This window comes from Juglans regia, chromosome 13, assembly GCF_001411555.2.
Source record: "Juglans regia cultivar Chandler chromosome 13, Walnut 2.0, whole genome shotgun sequence".
Taxonomy (NCBI): Eukaryota; Viridiplantae; Streptophyta; class Magnoliopsida; order Fagales; family Juglandaceae; genus Juglans; species Juglans regia.
Genome location: NC_049913.1, coordinates 37042389 through 37057397, shown reverse-complemented (window position 1 = coordinate 37057397; position 15009 = coordinate 37042389). Strand labels below are relative to the sequence as shown.

The following is a 15009-nucleotide window of genomic DNA, read 5'->3' as shown; positions in this document are numbered from 1 at the left end:
TTATTCCAGTAAGCCACACAAGGCAAACATGCTTGCTGAAATGTTCCCTAACTGTGCCTTCTTTCTTGTTAGAATATTTTGACTAAAATGCAGTATTGATTATTGAATTAATAAGTATAAAAATGGTGTTGAACTTAATCCAATCTCTAATCCATCTCTTACATTGATTAAATATTCAATGTATCAAATTACCGGCTAAACTTATCGTTTCTTAAACTGTGGTCAAATAGGTCATCATATTGTTGGGGAAATGTGAATAATGATTTTTGAATGCTTTGTTGGGACCGAGTGCCTCCTTTTCACAACCTATACAAACGGAATTTTACTTGGAAAATGCACCATTCAACCATTAAAAGCCCAGTCCAAGCTTTGAAATCGCAAAACAGAAAAGGAAAAGAAACACGCCACCAATCAATGACTTTAAAGAAAAAGACGCAAACCCATTCCCAACAGATCCCTTTTATCCCTCCCGACGCAATCAAACCACCCTAAACCCTCGCTCATTATCTACAATCATTGACCATATTCAAAATTCAAACCCACTGGAATTCAGTAAGCTTAAGAAAGAGAGACAAGACAACAGAGGAGTGAGGGAAGAGCGGAAGAACCTGGAGAAATGGCAACGCTTCAGAGATTCAAGCTGCTGGCGACGCAGTGCGGCGTGGCTCCCAGCCCTACGCGGAGCCCGAGGACAAGCCCGGTGGTCCACTTCCGTCGCCGCAAGACCACCCTGCGGATGCTCCTCAGCCGGACCTCCACCCGCCGCTCTCCAAGCCAGGGAGATCCACCGGCACCACCAGTAATCCCGTCGAGTCGGTTGCCGGGGAAGCAGAAGGAGAAGAACTTGGGGGAGGCGCAGGGACGTTTCACTCTGAAGGACCTGTTCGTTTCGTCTTCGCCGTTCGAAGAGACAAAAGAAGGGACGACCGTTGGTTTAGTTGGGAGCGGAAGTATAGTTGGCGGCGGGTTGGATAATTGGAAAGCGGGACCGGGGTCGCCAAGGCCGGCCTGGACCGGTTTGCGGTACAGGTCGTTGTTGAGAAAGGCTTGGCGTCCTGTGCTTGATTCTATTCCCGAGTCTGAGTAATAATAATTTATTAATTTGGGGAATATTGCCTACAAATTAAATGAAATGAAATGAAATGTGAAATGAAGGTTGTCTACATTTCCAATGGAATTTCGTCCGGTGACCATTATTCACAGAATTTTGTTAATCCATTATATTGTGTTAGTTTGATGTGATCTTTGTTTTTCCTCATTTACAAAGTCAATATTCAAGGGCCCTAAAATTATGAAAAATCTATTACATGAAGTTATTTTTTGAATGGAAAAATTATATTTGGAAGTTTACAAAATACATTGGAAGGAGGAATTCCCTACCGGCCCGTGGGTCAAGCCTGGGTAAGGCATCAGGGGCCCATCCTGGCCCAAGCCTCATCCTCCTAAAGGCCCTAAATGCTACTTTAAGGAGTCCGACCCATAAATTATACCAGCTAGAGAGGGGAGCATAGCACGGGGAAACCGGCCGATAGGGACAGATGGGACTTACTCTCCCTAACGTCCTTTGCAACAAAGATCTGTACAGACACACGGGCAGAAAACGTGGGTAGCCCTTCATTCTCTCACAAAAGGGTATGAAGAATAACAATGCCGATCATCTACCGACAAGATGCCACTCAAGAAGCCACGTCGCATTAATGGCGATATCCCAAGCTTCACGTCGCATTAAAAGATTCTGACTGGGCTACAATCGAGGGTGACGTGAACCCCCTAAGATAGAGTATGAGATGTCCCCCATAGAATCTCGTATAAAAGCCTTCCTCCAAGTACAAATGTTTCTATCTAAACTCTTGAATTCGCACACAACTTACTAATACGATCAACTGACTTTGACATTGAAGGCTCCCTGGACCCCACCGAGCCACCTTTGCTTTTTCTTGTGTGCAAATAAGAGACTTTCGTCTCAAGTTGTTGGAATCAAGCTCAGGTGTACGAAACACGACGTTAACATACACCATTTATTTTATTGAAATAGCAAGATCTATAAGGCTAAAAAGAATAATGATACCCCAATACCCCAATTTGACCATCCATGTTTAGATTCTAACAATTTTATAACAACTATATCCAACCCCTAAAGAGGTCGTAATAGCATTAGGAATAGGGTTGGGCAGCGGGGTCCCGCATCCCGCTACTTCGCCCCGCGTCCGTCCTGCAAGTCCCCCATTACTTAAACATGACTATTATATTCTATCGGCCTCCTATATAAATGTTGGTCTCCTAACTCTAATGAGTTTAAATGCTTTTTGTATTTATAAATTTTAATTATATTATAATTTAGGTCTAAAAAAATATTTTTAAACAAAATAAATTTTTAAACTCAATGGATTGGGTTTAAGTGAGAGGCGGGTAGCACTCCTAATTAAGAATATGCAAATCCAAAAATATGAAAGCTAAAAATTGTACGACTTATTTTATATTTGAAAACAAAAAAGTATTACAAGTATTGTTTGTGGAACATGTCATGTTGAATGGACAGCTGCTTTTAATCCCTTCTTTTTTGCTTTATTTGATATGTTCCATTCCAACCTCTTTTTGTTTCGGGGCCAAAAGCAAAAACATCTAAAATGAGAAAAGTGAAAGTGCGTTTGGACTGAGACGGTTTTGCAGAGACCGTGGCACAAGGGAAACCGTCTCGTCCACTTCATACAAGGCAGAACCAGTGGGCGCGAGCACTCGAAGCGTTCAGGAATAGTACAAAAACTAAGAACATGATTAACAAGAATTTAAAAGGGTTCCCAGAAGACTTTCTTTCCACGATTAATACTTAAAGAGATGGTTCCTGCGCATCCAATCAAACTTTATTACCTTTACCCAACTTCATAAATTACAAAATCGCAATCTACTAGTTCTATTACATGCTTCATTTCCTTGTCAGACCCAATTCAAATGATAAAAGTTCCAAATCCCAGGGAGAGGAAAAGAGAGAGAGAGATCAGATGTCCTAACTATATACTACAACCCAAATGATATTGTTTTATAAAAAAAAAAATGCAATTGCCTCTATTGACCTACACATTAAAAAAAATAATTCAGAAAAATATTTTCCCCGACCAAACAAATTAGATTTATTTTCACAAAAATATTTCCCTATCCGATCACAGGACAAAAATTTAGTGAATCACTATCTTGCTGTTAGCTACTCTCAGCAAATTGAGTTCTATGATTGCCGGATGTTGGATGTCAAGTTACCCCCCATTGCATCCTTTCCTGACTGAGGCTTGACATGCACGTCACGGACTTTTGGGGGGCCTATGAATGCTCCTTGTCTGGAGGTATAACCTGCTCCAAGAATCGATGTATCATCTCATAACTGGTAAACGTAATGACCGCAGATGGAGTTGTTCTCAACAGATTAGTTGCACAACCGCGGTAAAAACCAGGAAGGCCTTCCTTTTGGAACACCTTCCTAATACAATCGATAACCCCTTCATATCGGACTCCATTGTTTCTGGCCAGCCCTTGCTCTTGCAGCCGGGATCGCACTACCTGATTAGTCAAATTTCGAGCATGACAACAAAGGTAAAACATGAGAGAACTGAAAAGGACGAATGGCCATCTACTGCAGTTCACAAAAAAGAATATTCTAGCCATATATACCTCATGCGGATAGGTCATCACAGAGGCAATCACTTTTGCAACCGATGAAGCAACAGCAACACTTCCAGGACTCAACTTATCAACAGTTGTGTTACCTGAAAATTAAAAATTTATATGATCATCAAAACAGATGTCAAGAAAGCATAAGATTTACTATATGTAACCAGTTAAAAGAAATCAAGAAATCATTATTACTCCTTCTTGCCATATAACACTTGATCTTTTCATATGCAGGAAATTGAATTGCAACATGACTTATCCCAGCCAATGAAGGAACAATGCCACTGTTTCAAACCACAAAAATATCATCACAACTTAGAAAAATATTTGAAGATTTGCAAATGGGTCTCAACCATTCTAACCAATTCTTATATATAACCAACTGAAATGAAAGACCTAGCCATCTGAGTGAATTATCAAAGCTACTTTTAAATCGTTAAAAGATGGCATCTCAGATACAAAAAATGTCCAAGCTCACATACTAATATTAAATCAAGGACTATTTACCTATACAGCCCTCGAATGCCTTCCTCATGTGCAATCCTTGTCAAAGCAGAAAGCATACTTTTGTAGGGAACGATGCCCTGCCTCATTCCCTGTGTCTGTATGAAGATGAAAATAAATGAATATACAAAACAACACATACACCACCATGAAATGTAACAACAAAATGAGAGATGTAAATAACCATGGTTATTAGTTGTCATATCTTCATTTCAGATTATAAACATATCAAAGAAGAAACATATTCTGAACCAGTTATTCAAGCACGGAATCATCAGGTGATGTCTAAAATTAAAGATCTAAACAAAAAAACATATTCTTAAGGCATAATGCCATCACCCGTTTTGAGGCCCCTATGTCTAGGCTTAGGCGGTACAAGGGTGGGATATGGTAACATAAGCTGTACGTGGAAATCTTACCGGCCAAGGACAATGCTACTATCGCATTTAATCAATCTCAAGTCATTATATAGGCAAAAAGGTAAATGCCATTCTTGGCCATTCTGAGATCTCCACCTGGAAAATTCAGAAGAAGCCTTCCTCCTAAAATAGGAGTATAGAACTTAAAGCAGCTGATGTAAGCTTTGATGTTTGCTTCTCATATTAGAAATTCATTTACCCTTTATAATGTATACATAATAAATTTTGATGGCATGAGCATTCATGATTTCCTTGTATCTTTAGATAATCACACATAGGTGTTGCTCTTGTATATGTCTCGTGTACTTGGGCTCTGCCTATTCTCATTAATAAAGTTTCTGCTTTACTGATACAAAAAAATAATGCGTGATATGTTTCCAGCTAAAACTTTATATGAGGTGCATGGATTCAAAAAGTATACAAAAGTTTGTGAAATTTTGAAGCAAAAAATATTTATGTTTTCCAAGGAGGCTTCACAAGTATGGAAATGTTATCAACAGTGATATAACATGCAGCGGCAATACTACACCCATTTCAGAAACCACTGCAAACATTCTTGCATGCATGCAAAATTTATGTCACAGCAAAGAATAACTTAATAAAATCTAACTGTTATCCTTAGATAAAATTGTCTATTGGCTGAGCTGTTTTGACTAACAAAAGATTCTGCCCATCAACATCTTTTTCTCCACTACAAACAGCTTTCTTCTGAAATCACATCATAATCAAAATTATCAGCTTTTCTGGTGGGCAAATAATCCTCTCACTAACGTCTGGGGGGAGTTTCTGTTCTTCTCATTTCAAAAATGAAAAGAAGCCAGACAACTTTTGAAAGTATGTCAGTCAAAGGGAACAAAACAAGTTTAAGAGAAGTGCTCATGAATAAAGCATTTAGCCAAGCAAGATATGACTCAGACACAGATATTGCAGTTTATATAGTCATAGAAACTTATAAACATAAGCATAGCCAACTTACTTGCAGCCTGGTCTTAACAACCCACAATGGATTTGTGGTGATAGAAGTGGCAGCCCCAGCACCAGCAGCAGCTATCACATTTGCTCCAATAGTGAGTTGATTTGTGCTATCCACTACAATATGGGAACAAGAAGTCAAAAAAGAGTTCACAACAGCCAGCCCAACAAAATACAATCAATCATCTTAACTAGAAACATTTGTAACTGACTAGACCGACAATCTGTCTCATAAAAAACCAAGAGAATGCAAACACATATTTGTCAAGTAAATGACCCCAGAAAACACAAACCATGTGACTGGAGTAGGCCTTTTAGATGCTCATAAACTGTGAAGTAGACCTACACATGAAATGAGCACTTTGTCACTAGGAAAAAGCAATAAGAATTACATAAGAAGGAACTTTACATGTGCTAGCTATACAGAGAACTGCATACAAGAGTATTCTAATCAGTTTTAAAAATAAAAATAAAAATAAAAAATCTACTCCCCCTACGTGGATTCAACTTGCAGGAACCAACAGGATGACTGCCAAAGTGCAGCTAAGTACATGGCATTCCCTTTCTGATCTGATTACTATATTAGAAAAGAAACATATGAAAGATCGGACCACACTTTACAGCCACTGACAAAATTTAATACGAATTTTTTTCTAAGGGGTAACTAGAAGTTTCTTACAAGCGAAGGACAATTTTTATAGTACATCTTGAGTCTTATTTCTTAATACTGCTTTCACTTATCTCTCTATTAATAATATGATATACATCCTAAAAAGCTGTCCATAAAGAGATTTGACAAATGATCTCATAAAACAAAAATAGAGTCCAATACTGTAACAACCCAAGCAAATCCCAAGACATATATGCGTTTATACTCCAAAATGACTATCAATGTTACAATTGAAGCTCCTTGAAATCATTACAAGGGGCAAGAACTTCTCTCTCCCAGGCAATGTGGGGTCTCATTCACCACCTTCATATCCTCAATCGGGGTAATTACAAAGACTTAAACTTTAAATACGTAAATTAGAATCTGAGGAATTTTCTTCTGGATACAAGTCAATGAAAGTAGTACTCACCGCCCAGTTTGGAAGTAATGCTACTATTGTAGGTGAAAGGCCACGATACAATCCCTTGAAACCTTCAGTCCTTAATATGTCCTTTAGGCTTGAGACAATGACACTACCTGAGTGTATACCAAAAAGGAAAGCATGAATAATGGTCACAAGTTACTAAGCATAGAAACTATTAGAAATCATCCTATAATAAGCAATGGATAAAATGCATAAATATCCCTTCAAAGTGATAGTAATGTTACCAATCTTCATATAGGTCAGTTTTTTGTTTGAAATTTGTCAGAAGCTCCCACGATCAATCGATAAGAGTTTCACATAGATTGTTGAGTTTATTATTGATAATTTAACCCCAAAAGAAAAGTCCCTTATCAGCACTGAGAGGAATACCACTTGAGGAGCAGGGCCAAGAGGAATAAGGAAGTGATTATAGCATAAGAGTACAAGGTTTTCAAACCATTGAACATTTGATTTTAAGTTCTGAGAGCTGCTTTAAGGTCATGCTGCTAGTACAACTAGTTAGCAGCATAAATTGATGCTCAAAGCGTCGGACCATAATACATCACATTGCATGTAATCATCCCAAATATGTCAATTTAAAACATTAAAATTCACAATTTCAAATTTCAAAATTTTTAGAACATCGCGTATTTGTATTAACACAATTTTTTCCTTTAAAAGTAATAAATCTAGAAACTTTTTATGAGCATACATTTCACGACAACGGGTGTTTATTCGTTCAAATATCTTTCTTAATAGGAAACACAACCTGAAACGCTAACAACATTGCTAGCTCGCTACTTGAATATAAACTGTCCAACTAAAAGCTCCAGCTGACCGCTAATTTAACAAAATATGTCAAAGAGGTACGGAAGTAATCTGGCAGTAGCATACCTTTGTGGCCAGGAGGGAGGCCATGGACCTGTAGCCTTGTCTTGATCACATCCAACGGGCACATAAAGGTCGCCGCAATCGCCCCTGGATAAAGCAAACGAACCAAATGCAATACAATTAAAACAACAAACTTTGTGATAAGTGCATAAGAAATGCCAGAAAGCGAACAGAACAAATTGAAACCCTAGCGAATCGAGCCCAAAAACGGAAGAGAGAAAAGGAAAAACTAACCGGCGGAGGCACCGGAACCTGCGTGGCAGATTAAATCTCTGATGGTTGGAACACCATCATCGCGGCAACGATGAGAAGACTCCCTGGGAACAGTCATGTTGAAAACCCGTCTGGTGCTCTACGGTCGGTCCCTAGAATTGAATTACAGTGAAGGAAATTGGCATGGTTAGATCTACGTATTTATAGTTACCGTATTCCCGTGTCACATTTGACCAAACCCCACGCAGAAAGAGAGAGAAGAAGAAAACACAGAAGAATTTCGGTTATCGTCTTTGAAGGGGTTTAGGCTGGGTTTGGGTTTGGACCCTTTCTGCTTTCGGAACCCGTACTGCTGTATGCGACACGACCATATTCATACGCTGTTTCATATTTACTCACGCTTTCCTATGTATTTTCCGGCCACATAAATGCCTACCAAGAAAACAAAGACCAAGAACAATTCTAAAAATTTCTAAGGCCTGGTTAACGAACCTTTCAAATACTTTCATTACATTTCATCACCTCTCGTCTAATTTCGTCTCCTCTCTCAACATTGAAAATTTAATTTTTAATCTTTAATTTTTTCATCTAATCATTACAATTTTTCTAAACTCCTAAATAAAACACAAAAAATAATTCAATTTTTTTTTTAATTTTTTCTCTCTTATTTTTCAAAACTTTATAAAGATTTTAATTCAAACTATTTCACCACTATTCACAAATAATTTCATTATTATTTATAAATTTTTCTTATTATCTTATCTCGTCTCGTTTCTTCTTATCTGTATAACCAAATAAAACTTTAAGAGTTAGAGAGTAATTTCCTAAATATTAATTAAAATGAGCAGTTAAACTATGTAAATAAGAATAAATCTTCACAACTTCCTCACACTCCACACTCCACAATTTTTTTTTAATTTTTATTATTTTTTTCTTTTATCAAATATTTATTATATGAATAATGAATAAAAAAATTAAAATAGTTTAAAAATAATAAACTCAAAAAAAATATTAAAAAAATTTAAAAATTAAAGAAAATATAGAGTGTTGAGTGTGGTGGAAGTTGTATAGCAAAACTCTGTAAATAATACTATTTTTTTTTTTTTAAGCAATACTAATTTTCTTTACCTTCTTAGAAAATATTCCCTTTCCACTTTCCAGCTTTACTAAAGAGAAAAAACCGGCTTTATTGTTACTAGCAATTTCCTTGAATACTTTGAATACAAAAAAATATTAGAAGTTAAGGCTGCATAAATTTTATAAAAATAAATGTATAAATTGGTATGACTTTATGTGATATATTTTGTAACTAAATATTTTTTTAAAAAAATATCACATTGAATGAGTTGAAATAGATTTGAAATTACTAATTTTGGTTAAGTAGGCAAACCAAATATTGTATTAAAATATATATAAAAAATACTGTTTTAAAATTGAATTAATAACATTAGATATAATTTTAGAATATCGTAAGAGAGAAATTCATGATTTTTTTATGTATATTCTAAATTTACCATTTATTTAAAAATAAATGCGTGAGACATACGCATGTTAAAAGTGCAATTGAATGAAATGGAATTGAATCGGTTGAATCTATTTTTTGGGTCGATCGTTTTTTCAGTCTTTAACTTTTTGCAATAAGCTCTCACGTGCGCAGGCTGCTTCCAAAAAACCAAAGAAACGAATGTTGTTCCATGTGAAATGACAAATTGTTTTCCCGGATGTTTTTCTTACATAAAATTAAATTATATATAATTTTATTTTATATAATTATTATAATTTTTTTAAATTCACACGTTAAATATAATAAATAATTTAATTTTTTTTAATTTTAAAATAAAAAATTATATTGTAACAATATTTTATTTAACTTTTAATAAAACATCTTATTTTATCTCATCTGAAATGCATAATCAAACTAGGCCTTAATATATATGAACCCTTGGATAGGTAATTACTCCCCCTATTATAGGTTTTGTTTGGATGCTAAGAATAATGAATTTTGTTAATTTTATTGAGATATGTTTGGATGTACAAATAAGTTGAGATATATTTAATTTTTTTATAAAAAAATAAAAAAATAATGAGTCTTAATTGATTTGTTGTTGTAGTAATAGAATAATAAAAAAAAGTCTTATTGAGTTAAGGTGAAAAAAAAAAAGTGAAGTTATTTAAAATAAAATAAATTGTACAAAACTATTTCAGATTATTAGAGATGGCCTTAATTAGCACCCAGACGATGTGTACACCTACAAAGTAGCAATATTCGACTTTGTTTTGATAAATTCAACGTGGGGTGGTCCTCCAAATTAGCTGCATGCAGCCTGCATTGCAGTGGTCTTGATTTCGAAAATGGTCCCCTGCATATAGGCATGCTCTTATAGTTCAGGGACATTTGCCTATACACATTGTAAGTACCTTAGGACGCTGAGAGTCATGTCGTCTTCTGTTCATGTGTGTTTACTAATAGACTAGATTGGGACTTTAATCAAGTTGTGCAGAGTTTAGTATTGAATGCTTTAACTTGTTTATTCATATCATTTTGTTTATTAAGCTTATCTTTAAACTAATTTCTCTCTATTTTCACGATTAATTCATTTATTTTTAAATCAAAGTTGGAGATTATTCACAAGTTACTTAGTTAACTTTTAAGTTATAATAATAATGAAAAAGAATTTGTATGAATTTATACAAGTCGAATTGAACTTAATTTATACAAGTAGGATTGATCTTTTAAATACCCATCTCGTCATTATAATTTTTATAAATTTTTACATAAAATACAATAAACAATTCAAAATTTTCAAATATCAAAAGAATAATAATATTAAAAAATAATATTTTATTCAATTTTCAACTTTTATCTCATCTCAACTCACTATTCAAACCTAACCTAAAATTAAAAAATAAATCGTACTCAAACTCGAGCTTATATGAGTTAAGATTAACTTGTATTAAGAATACGCGAAATTTACGCAATTTAGACTAGTTGTATAAATCATTTACTTTTCATAACCCTGCCCTTTGATGATCTGTACTTTCTCTGATCGCTACTCCCAACGTCCAAATCTATAATCAATACTTGATAACATGCACCAACAGGCAGCAACAGCTGTGTATGTAGAAGTGCTGCAAGAACAGTTCACTTTCCCTGAGGGAAGGGATGGAGCATATTCATATGGATAGATATGCTATGCTAATAATCTTTGAATGCAGGGACCAGGCTGGTGATCAGCATGGTTGGCTGCCCCCTTGTTTGTGTGGATATCAGTAAATAGGCCAGCCATGTAGGGCCCCTGAAATGTCCATTCTCCTACCTGTTTCACTATCTCTAGTGCATTCCAAGCATGAAAAGAAAAGAAAAAAGAAAAAAAAGAAAGACCAACTGAAGATGATTTGATCCAAGAAACCAACCAACTTGGCTTGAAAAATCTCAGGAATCAGTCTCAGGTTGGTGAAAAGAAACGACAAAACATTTTAAAAAAAATGAAAAATAGAAAAGGCTGGGGTAAAAGCTGTGGAAGAAGATAATAATAAATGAATTCAAGTTGGAGTATGTGCCCCTCATTATCCTTTTCCACAACAGTCATCAGGGCTCTCATAGCCATTACACACTTTCTTACACTACTTTGGCACATGCTCTCTCTCTGTCTCTCTCATTTCTGGGCAGAGGCGCACTTAGATCCACTTTAATGTTCTCGATGCATTATCTCTATCATATGTGTTATTTGAAAGAAAATAAATAAAAACAATAGAAGAGACTGTGAATTGCAATCAAGAATCCCCAAAATGTAAATAAGACATGAGAAAATGGGTAGCCCCTCCACATGATACATACAGGATTAATTAGGATGCTATCATCGACAAAATCCATTGCAAGGTTGGAATAGGAGTTATAGTCAGAAACTGGGAAGGCACAGTAATTGCTACACTAGGATCAGCTCGTGGGTTTTTTCCAGATCCTCAGTTGGGTGAAACACTTGCTATTCTTAAAGCTACAATGTTGTGCATCGAATTGGGGTTAGAAAAAGTGCAATTTGAAGGGGATGTTTTATCAGTGGTCAGTGCTCAGCTGGGTTGCTAATCAGAGATGTAAAACAGCTACTAGGAAATGTGCCTCACTGGTCAATTATGCATGTTCCTAGGAGTTCAAACAATGTAGCTCATGTATTAGCTAAAAATGCTATACTCCTCGCTGAGGAGATCATTCAACTGGAGGTTGTTACTCCATGTATTCTCTCTTTGTTATTTTGAAACTAATGAGATCAGTCTTTTATCAACAAAAAAAAAATCCCCAAAATGTGCATAAACTCCCAGATATTGAAATATGACTCAACAACTCGTTAAGGTGCCATATGGTGTAGTTTTTGGAGAGCTGTCACAAGTCTTGTGTCAAAAGGTGCATAAACTCCCAACCCACTAAAAACTTCCCAACTACAACTTCTCTATCTGCTGCAATTTATTATCTCTACGAGTAATGCTACATACAGTTATGGAATGCGCAAACGTCATGCAATCGCTTTGAAAAATAGTGGGGTTTACTATTAAAAAATTAATTTCTTTTCATGTAGGTCCTATATTTATTCACTTTTTTTAAAGTGACTGTACGACGCTTGCACACTCACGACTACAAGTATCATTTCTCTTATCTCTATACCTTAACTGCCAACAAAATGATACTTAATTTGAATGTTCTCCCCAGCTTCCAATCTGCATAACTTGATCTATTAAGTTAGATTACAAAATAATTTTTATTATAAAACATATTTAACGTATCATATGAAATCATATAATTTTATTTTTTTATGAGATCTTTTTTGTAGTTACAGTATTTCTGTGTCACTGATACAAGGATTGCAATTGTATTGAAGTATAGAGTATTAAACAAGGTTAATTGATTTGGATGCCAGAATCAATGGCATTATCTATAAAGGCTGTCGTGTTTTCAAATGTTGCTATCCCCAATTCCTTTCTGGTCAGGAATTCTCACTGGAGGGCAAGTTGATACTGAATCATCAAAATAGGCAATGCAGCTTTTTCATGCAACAAAAGAAGTGAACCATCAACAGAAGAATTAATGGTTGTTCAGAAATAAAAAATTGTTTTGAGGTTGTTAATTACTATGTTTTATCTCTGATGAAGCAGCATGGATCTATCATGAATGAGACATCGATCCATTTTGTTTTTTAAAATTCGGATTTATCAGAGTTAAAACTACACATAATAATAATGATGATGATGATGATGATGATGTTGATCTTGAATATTATATTTTGAATACACTAGCCTTTCGATCAATTCTCAATTTCCAAAAAAAAAAAAAAAATGAAACCAACCTGATTCGAGTTAAAGTCTGCATGCACCCTCATGAAGAACATCATACAAAACTTTATGATCATTTTGAAGTTTTACCCTTGATTTGGAGTCGCAGGAAAGAGTAAGGGCTAGTTTGGGGGAGGATACTAAACAATTATTTTTTATATACTTTACACTATTATTCATTACTATTTAATATTTTATCATTATTATTTACAGAATATCTGAGATCATTTCCGTACTTAAATGCAACCTAAGTGTATAAAATTAGGAAAATTATTTGTATTATCTATGTGTGTAAATTCAGCATATTCCATTTAAAAAATAAGACAAATTTGAGAGGCCTACATGAAAAAAATATATTTTTAATAATAAATGTTTTTTTAGTAAGATTCAGATACTTTAAAATTGTATTTAATTTTACATGACAAATTAAATATGATATGTTGACTAATTTCTTTGTTGGTATTTGTTTTGGATGTCATGTGACAAAATTTATTTCAGAATATTACTTTTTACAATACCCGAAAAATTAAGTAATTATTGGATTATGTTTTTTTTTTTTTTTTTAACAAAGAACTTCATATATATTATTAGTGATGAACAAACTCAGTTAATACAATAGAGAAGTCGTTTGGATTGAAAATTACTCTCACTTCATCTCATCTTATTATTATAATTTTTTTAAATTCTCACATAAAATATAATAAACAATTTAATTTATTCAAATCCTAAAAAAATAATATTTTATTCAACTTTCAACTTTAATTGAAAATCATCTCATCTTATCTTACTATCTAAACAATTCCTAAATATATTCAAGAACACTTTCTAAATCAATAACTACGTCACTACATAACAATGCATTTTTTGCTAACAAGAGCAACTTGGTTGCAGTACCTCTTCACATCTTGAATCTTCTTATTGGATTATGTTTTTTTTATCCTAATCAAGCATGCTTAGTATTATAAAATAAAGTCTGAAATACAATATAGATTCAAAGTAGATCCTTTCCACTATCGATAAACAAAATGCACATAGAAAGAATATCTAAGAGCACTCTCATTGGATTAACTAAAAGTTAAATTTATTGAGTATTTAACTATTAAAGAGCAAAATATACTCATAATGGATTAGCTAAATTTAGTTACAGTCATCCGCCCTCCTGTGCCTTTGTGTTGTCGGTAAGATGGAGGCGATGCAGACCAGATCTAGAAGATCTCGGCGAGAGGAATCTTCTGATATGGTGCGTGTAGCTGTCAAGGGTATCGAGGTGCGGCAGCGTGTGAAGAACAAGTTCGAAAACAAGCCGTGCGTGAAGGCCATGCGTCGAGCTTTTTTGCACGACTCCGCGTCGTCCCAATTGATCGACTGTAGTGGTGGAGTGCGTGTTGACTAATGGTGGTTGGAAAGTAGTAGATCTAGTCAAAATAGAATAGATGGAAGGAGGAGGGAAAAAAATACTAGCATAAAAGTGTATGCACATTACAGAAAAGGAAAGAAAAATAAGAGAAGACCCGAAAACACTCAAGTTATGAAGTTTTATAGAGAGGGAGCTTTGTAGAGAGAAGGGAGAGGTCTCTAACGGTCGGGCGTCTACTAGGTGAAACCCTATTTAATAATTAATACTGAGCATATGCCATGATTCTAATTCAACTCTATTTTAGAGCCTCTCTCTCTCTCTCCCCTTCAACATTGAGAACCCCAAACAGCGTGAAAGTTACTGTACCTTGCGTATTGCTCAACGTGTCCACATCATTGCCTTCACAGAAACGCATGCAAACTCCTCTCCCACGTGTCAGTTTTTTCAGAATAGGTACTGTAACGACAGTGATAATTTTTTTTTTTGTTATTTCTTCACTCATTTTTTAACACATAATATATCATAACTCATCACAATAATTGGATGTGTATTTTGGAATTATTCTCATACGATTAATTTACTCTCTTTTTTAAAGTCT

General features: G+C 34.8%; 2 protein-coding genes across 2 annotated transcripts; one reads left to right on the top strand and one right to left on the bottom strand.

The window, feature by feature from the left end:
• The first annotated feature begins 514 nt into the window (after positions 1 to 514).
• Positions 515 to 1273, top strand: LOC108987652. Its single transcript, XM_018960598.2, has one exon. The coding sequence runs from the start codon at positions 617 to 619 to the stop codon at positions 1085 to 1087; it is 471 nt and encodes a 156-aa protein (XP_018816143.2). The 5' UTR covers positions 515 to 616; the 3' UTR covers positions 1088 to 1273.
• A 1785-nt stretch (positions 1274 to 3058) lies between these two features.
• On the bottom strand, positions 3059 to 8199 carry LOC108987651 (nicotinamide adenine dinucleotide transporter 2, mitochondrial-like). Its single transcript, XM_018960597.2, has 9 exons — positions 7754 to 8199; positions 7523 to 7606; positions 6635 to 6741; positions 5849 to 5897; positions 5560 to 5672; positions 4168 to 4262; positions 3856 to 3944; positions 3661 to 3755; positions 3059 to 3549 (listed from the first exon to the last, which is right to left on the bottom strand). The coding sequence occupies exons 1-9, from the start codon at positions 7848 to 7850 to the stop codon at positions 3313 to 3315; spliced, it is 966 nt and encodes a 321-aa protein (XP_018816142.2). The 5' UTR covers positions 7851 to 8199; the 3' UTR covers positions 3059 to 3312.
• Between the last annotated feature and the right edge of the window lie 6810 nt (positions 8200 to 15009).

Excerpts from the sequence above, each read along its gene's own strand:
- LOC108987652 (XM_018960598.2), top strand. The coding sequence starts at position 617 with ATGGCAACGCTTCAGAGATTCAAGCTGCTGGCGACGCAGTGCGGCGTG.
- LOC108987651 (XM_018960597.2), bottom strand. The coding sequence starts at position 7,850 with ATGACTGTTCCCAGGGAGTCTTCTCATCGTTGCCGCGATGATGGTGTT. Across the intron at positions 5,673-5,848 it reads AGGCCTACTCCAGTCACATG|TGGATAGCACAAATCAACTC; the intron begins GTTTGTGTTTTC and ends CCCATATTGTAG. Across the intron at positions 3,756-3,855 it reads GTGTTATATGGCAAGAAGGA|GTAACACAACTGTTGATAAG; the intron begins GTAATAATGATT and ends TTTAATTTTCAG.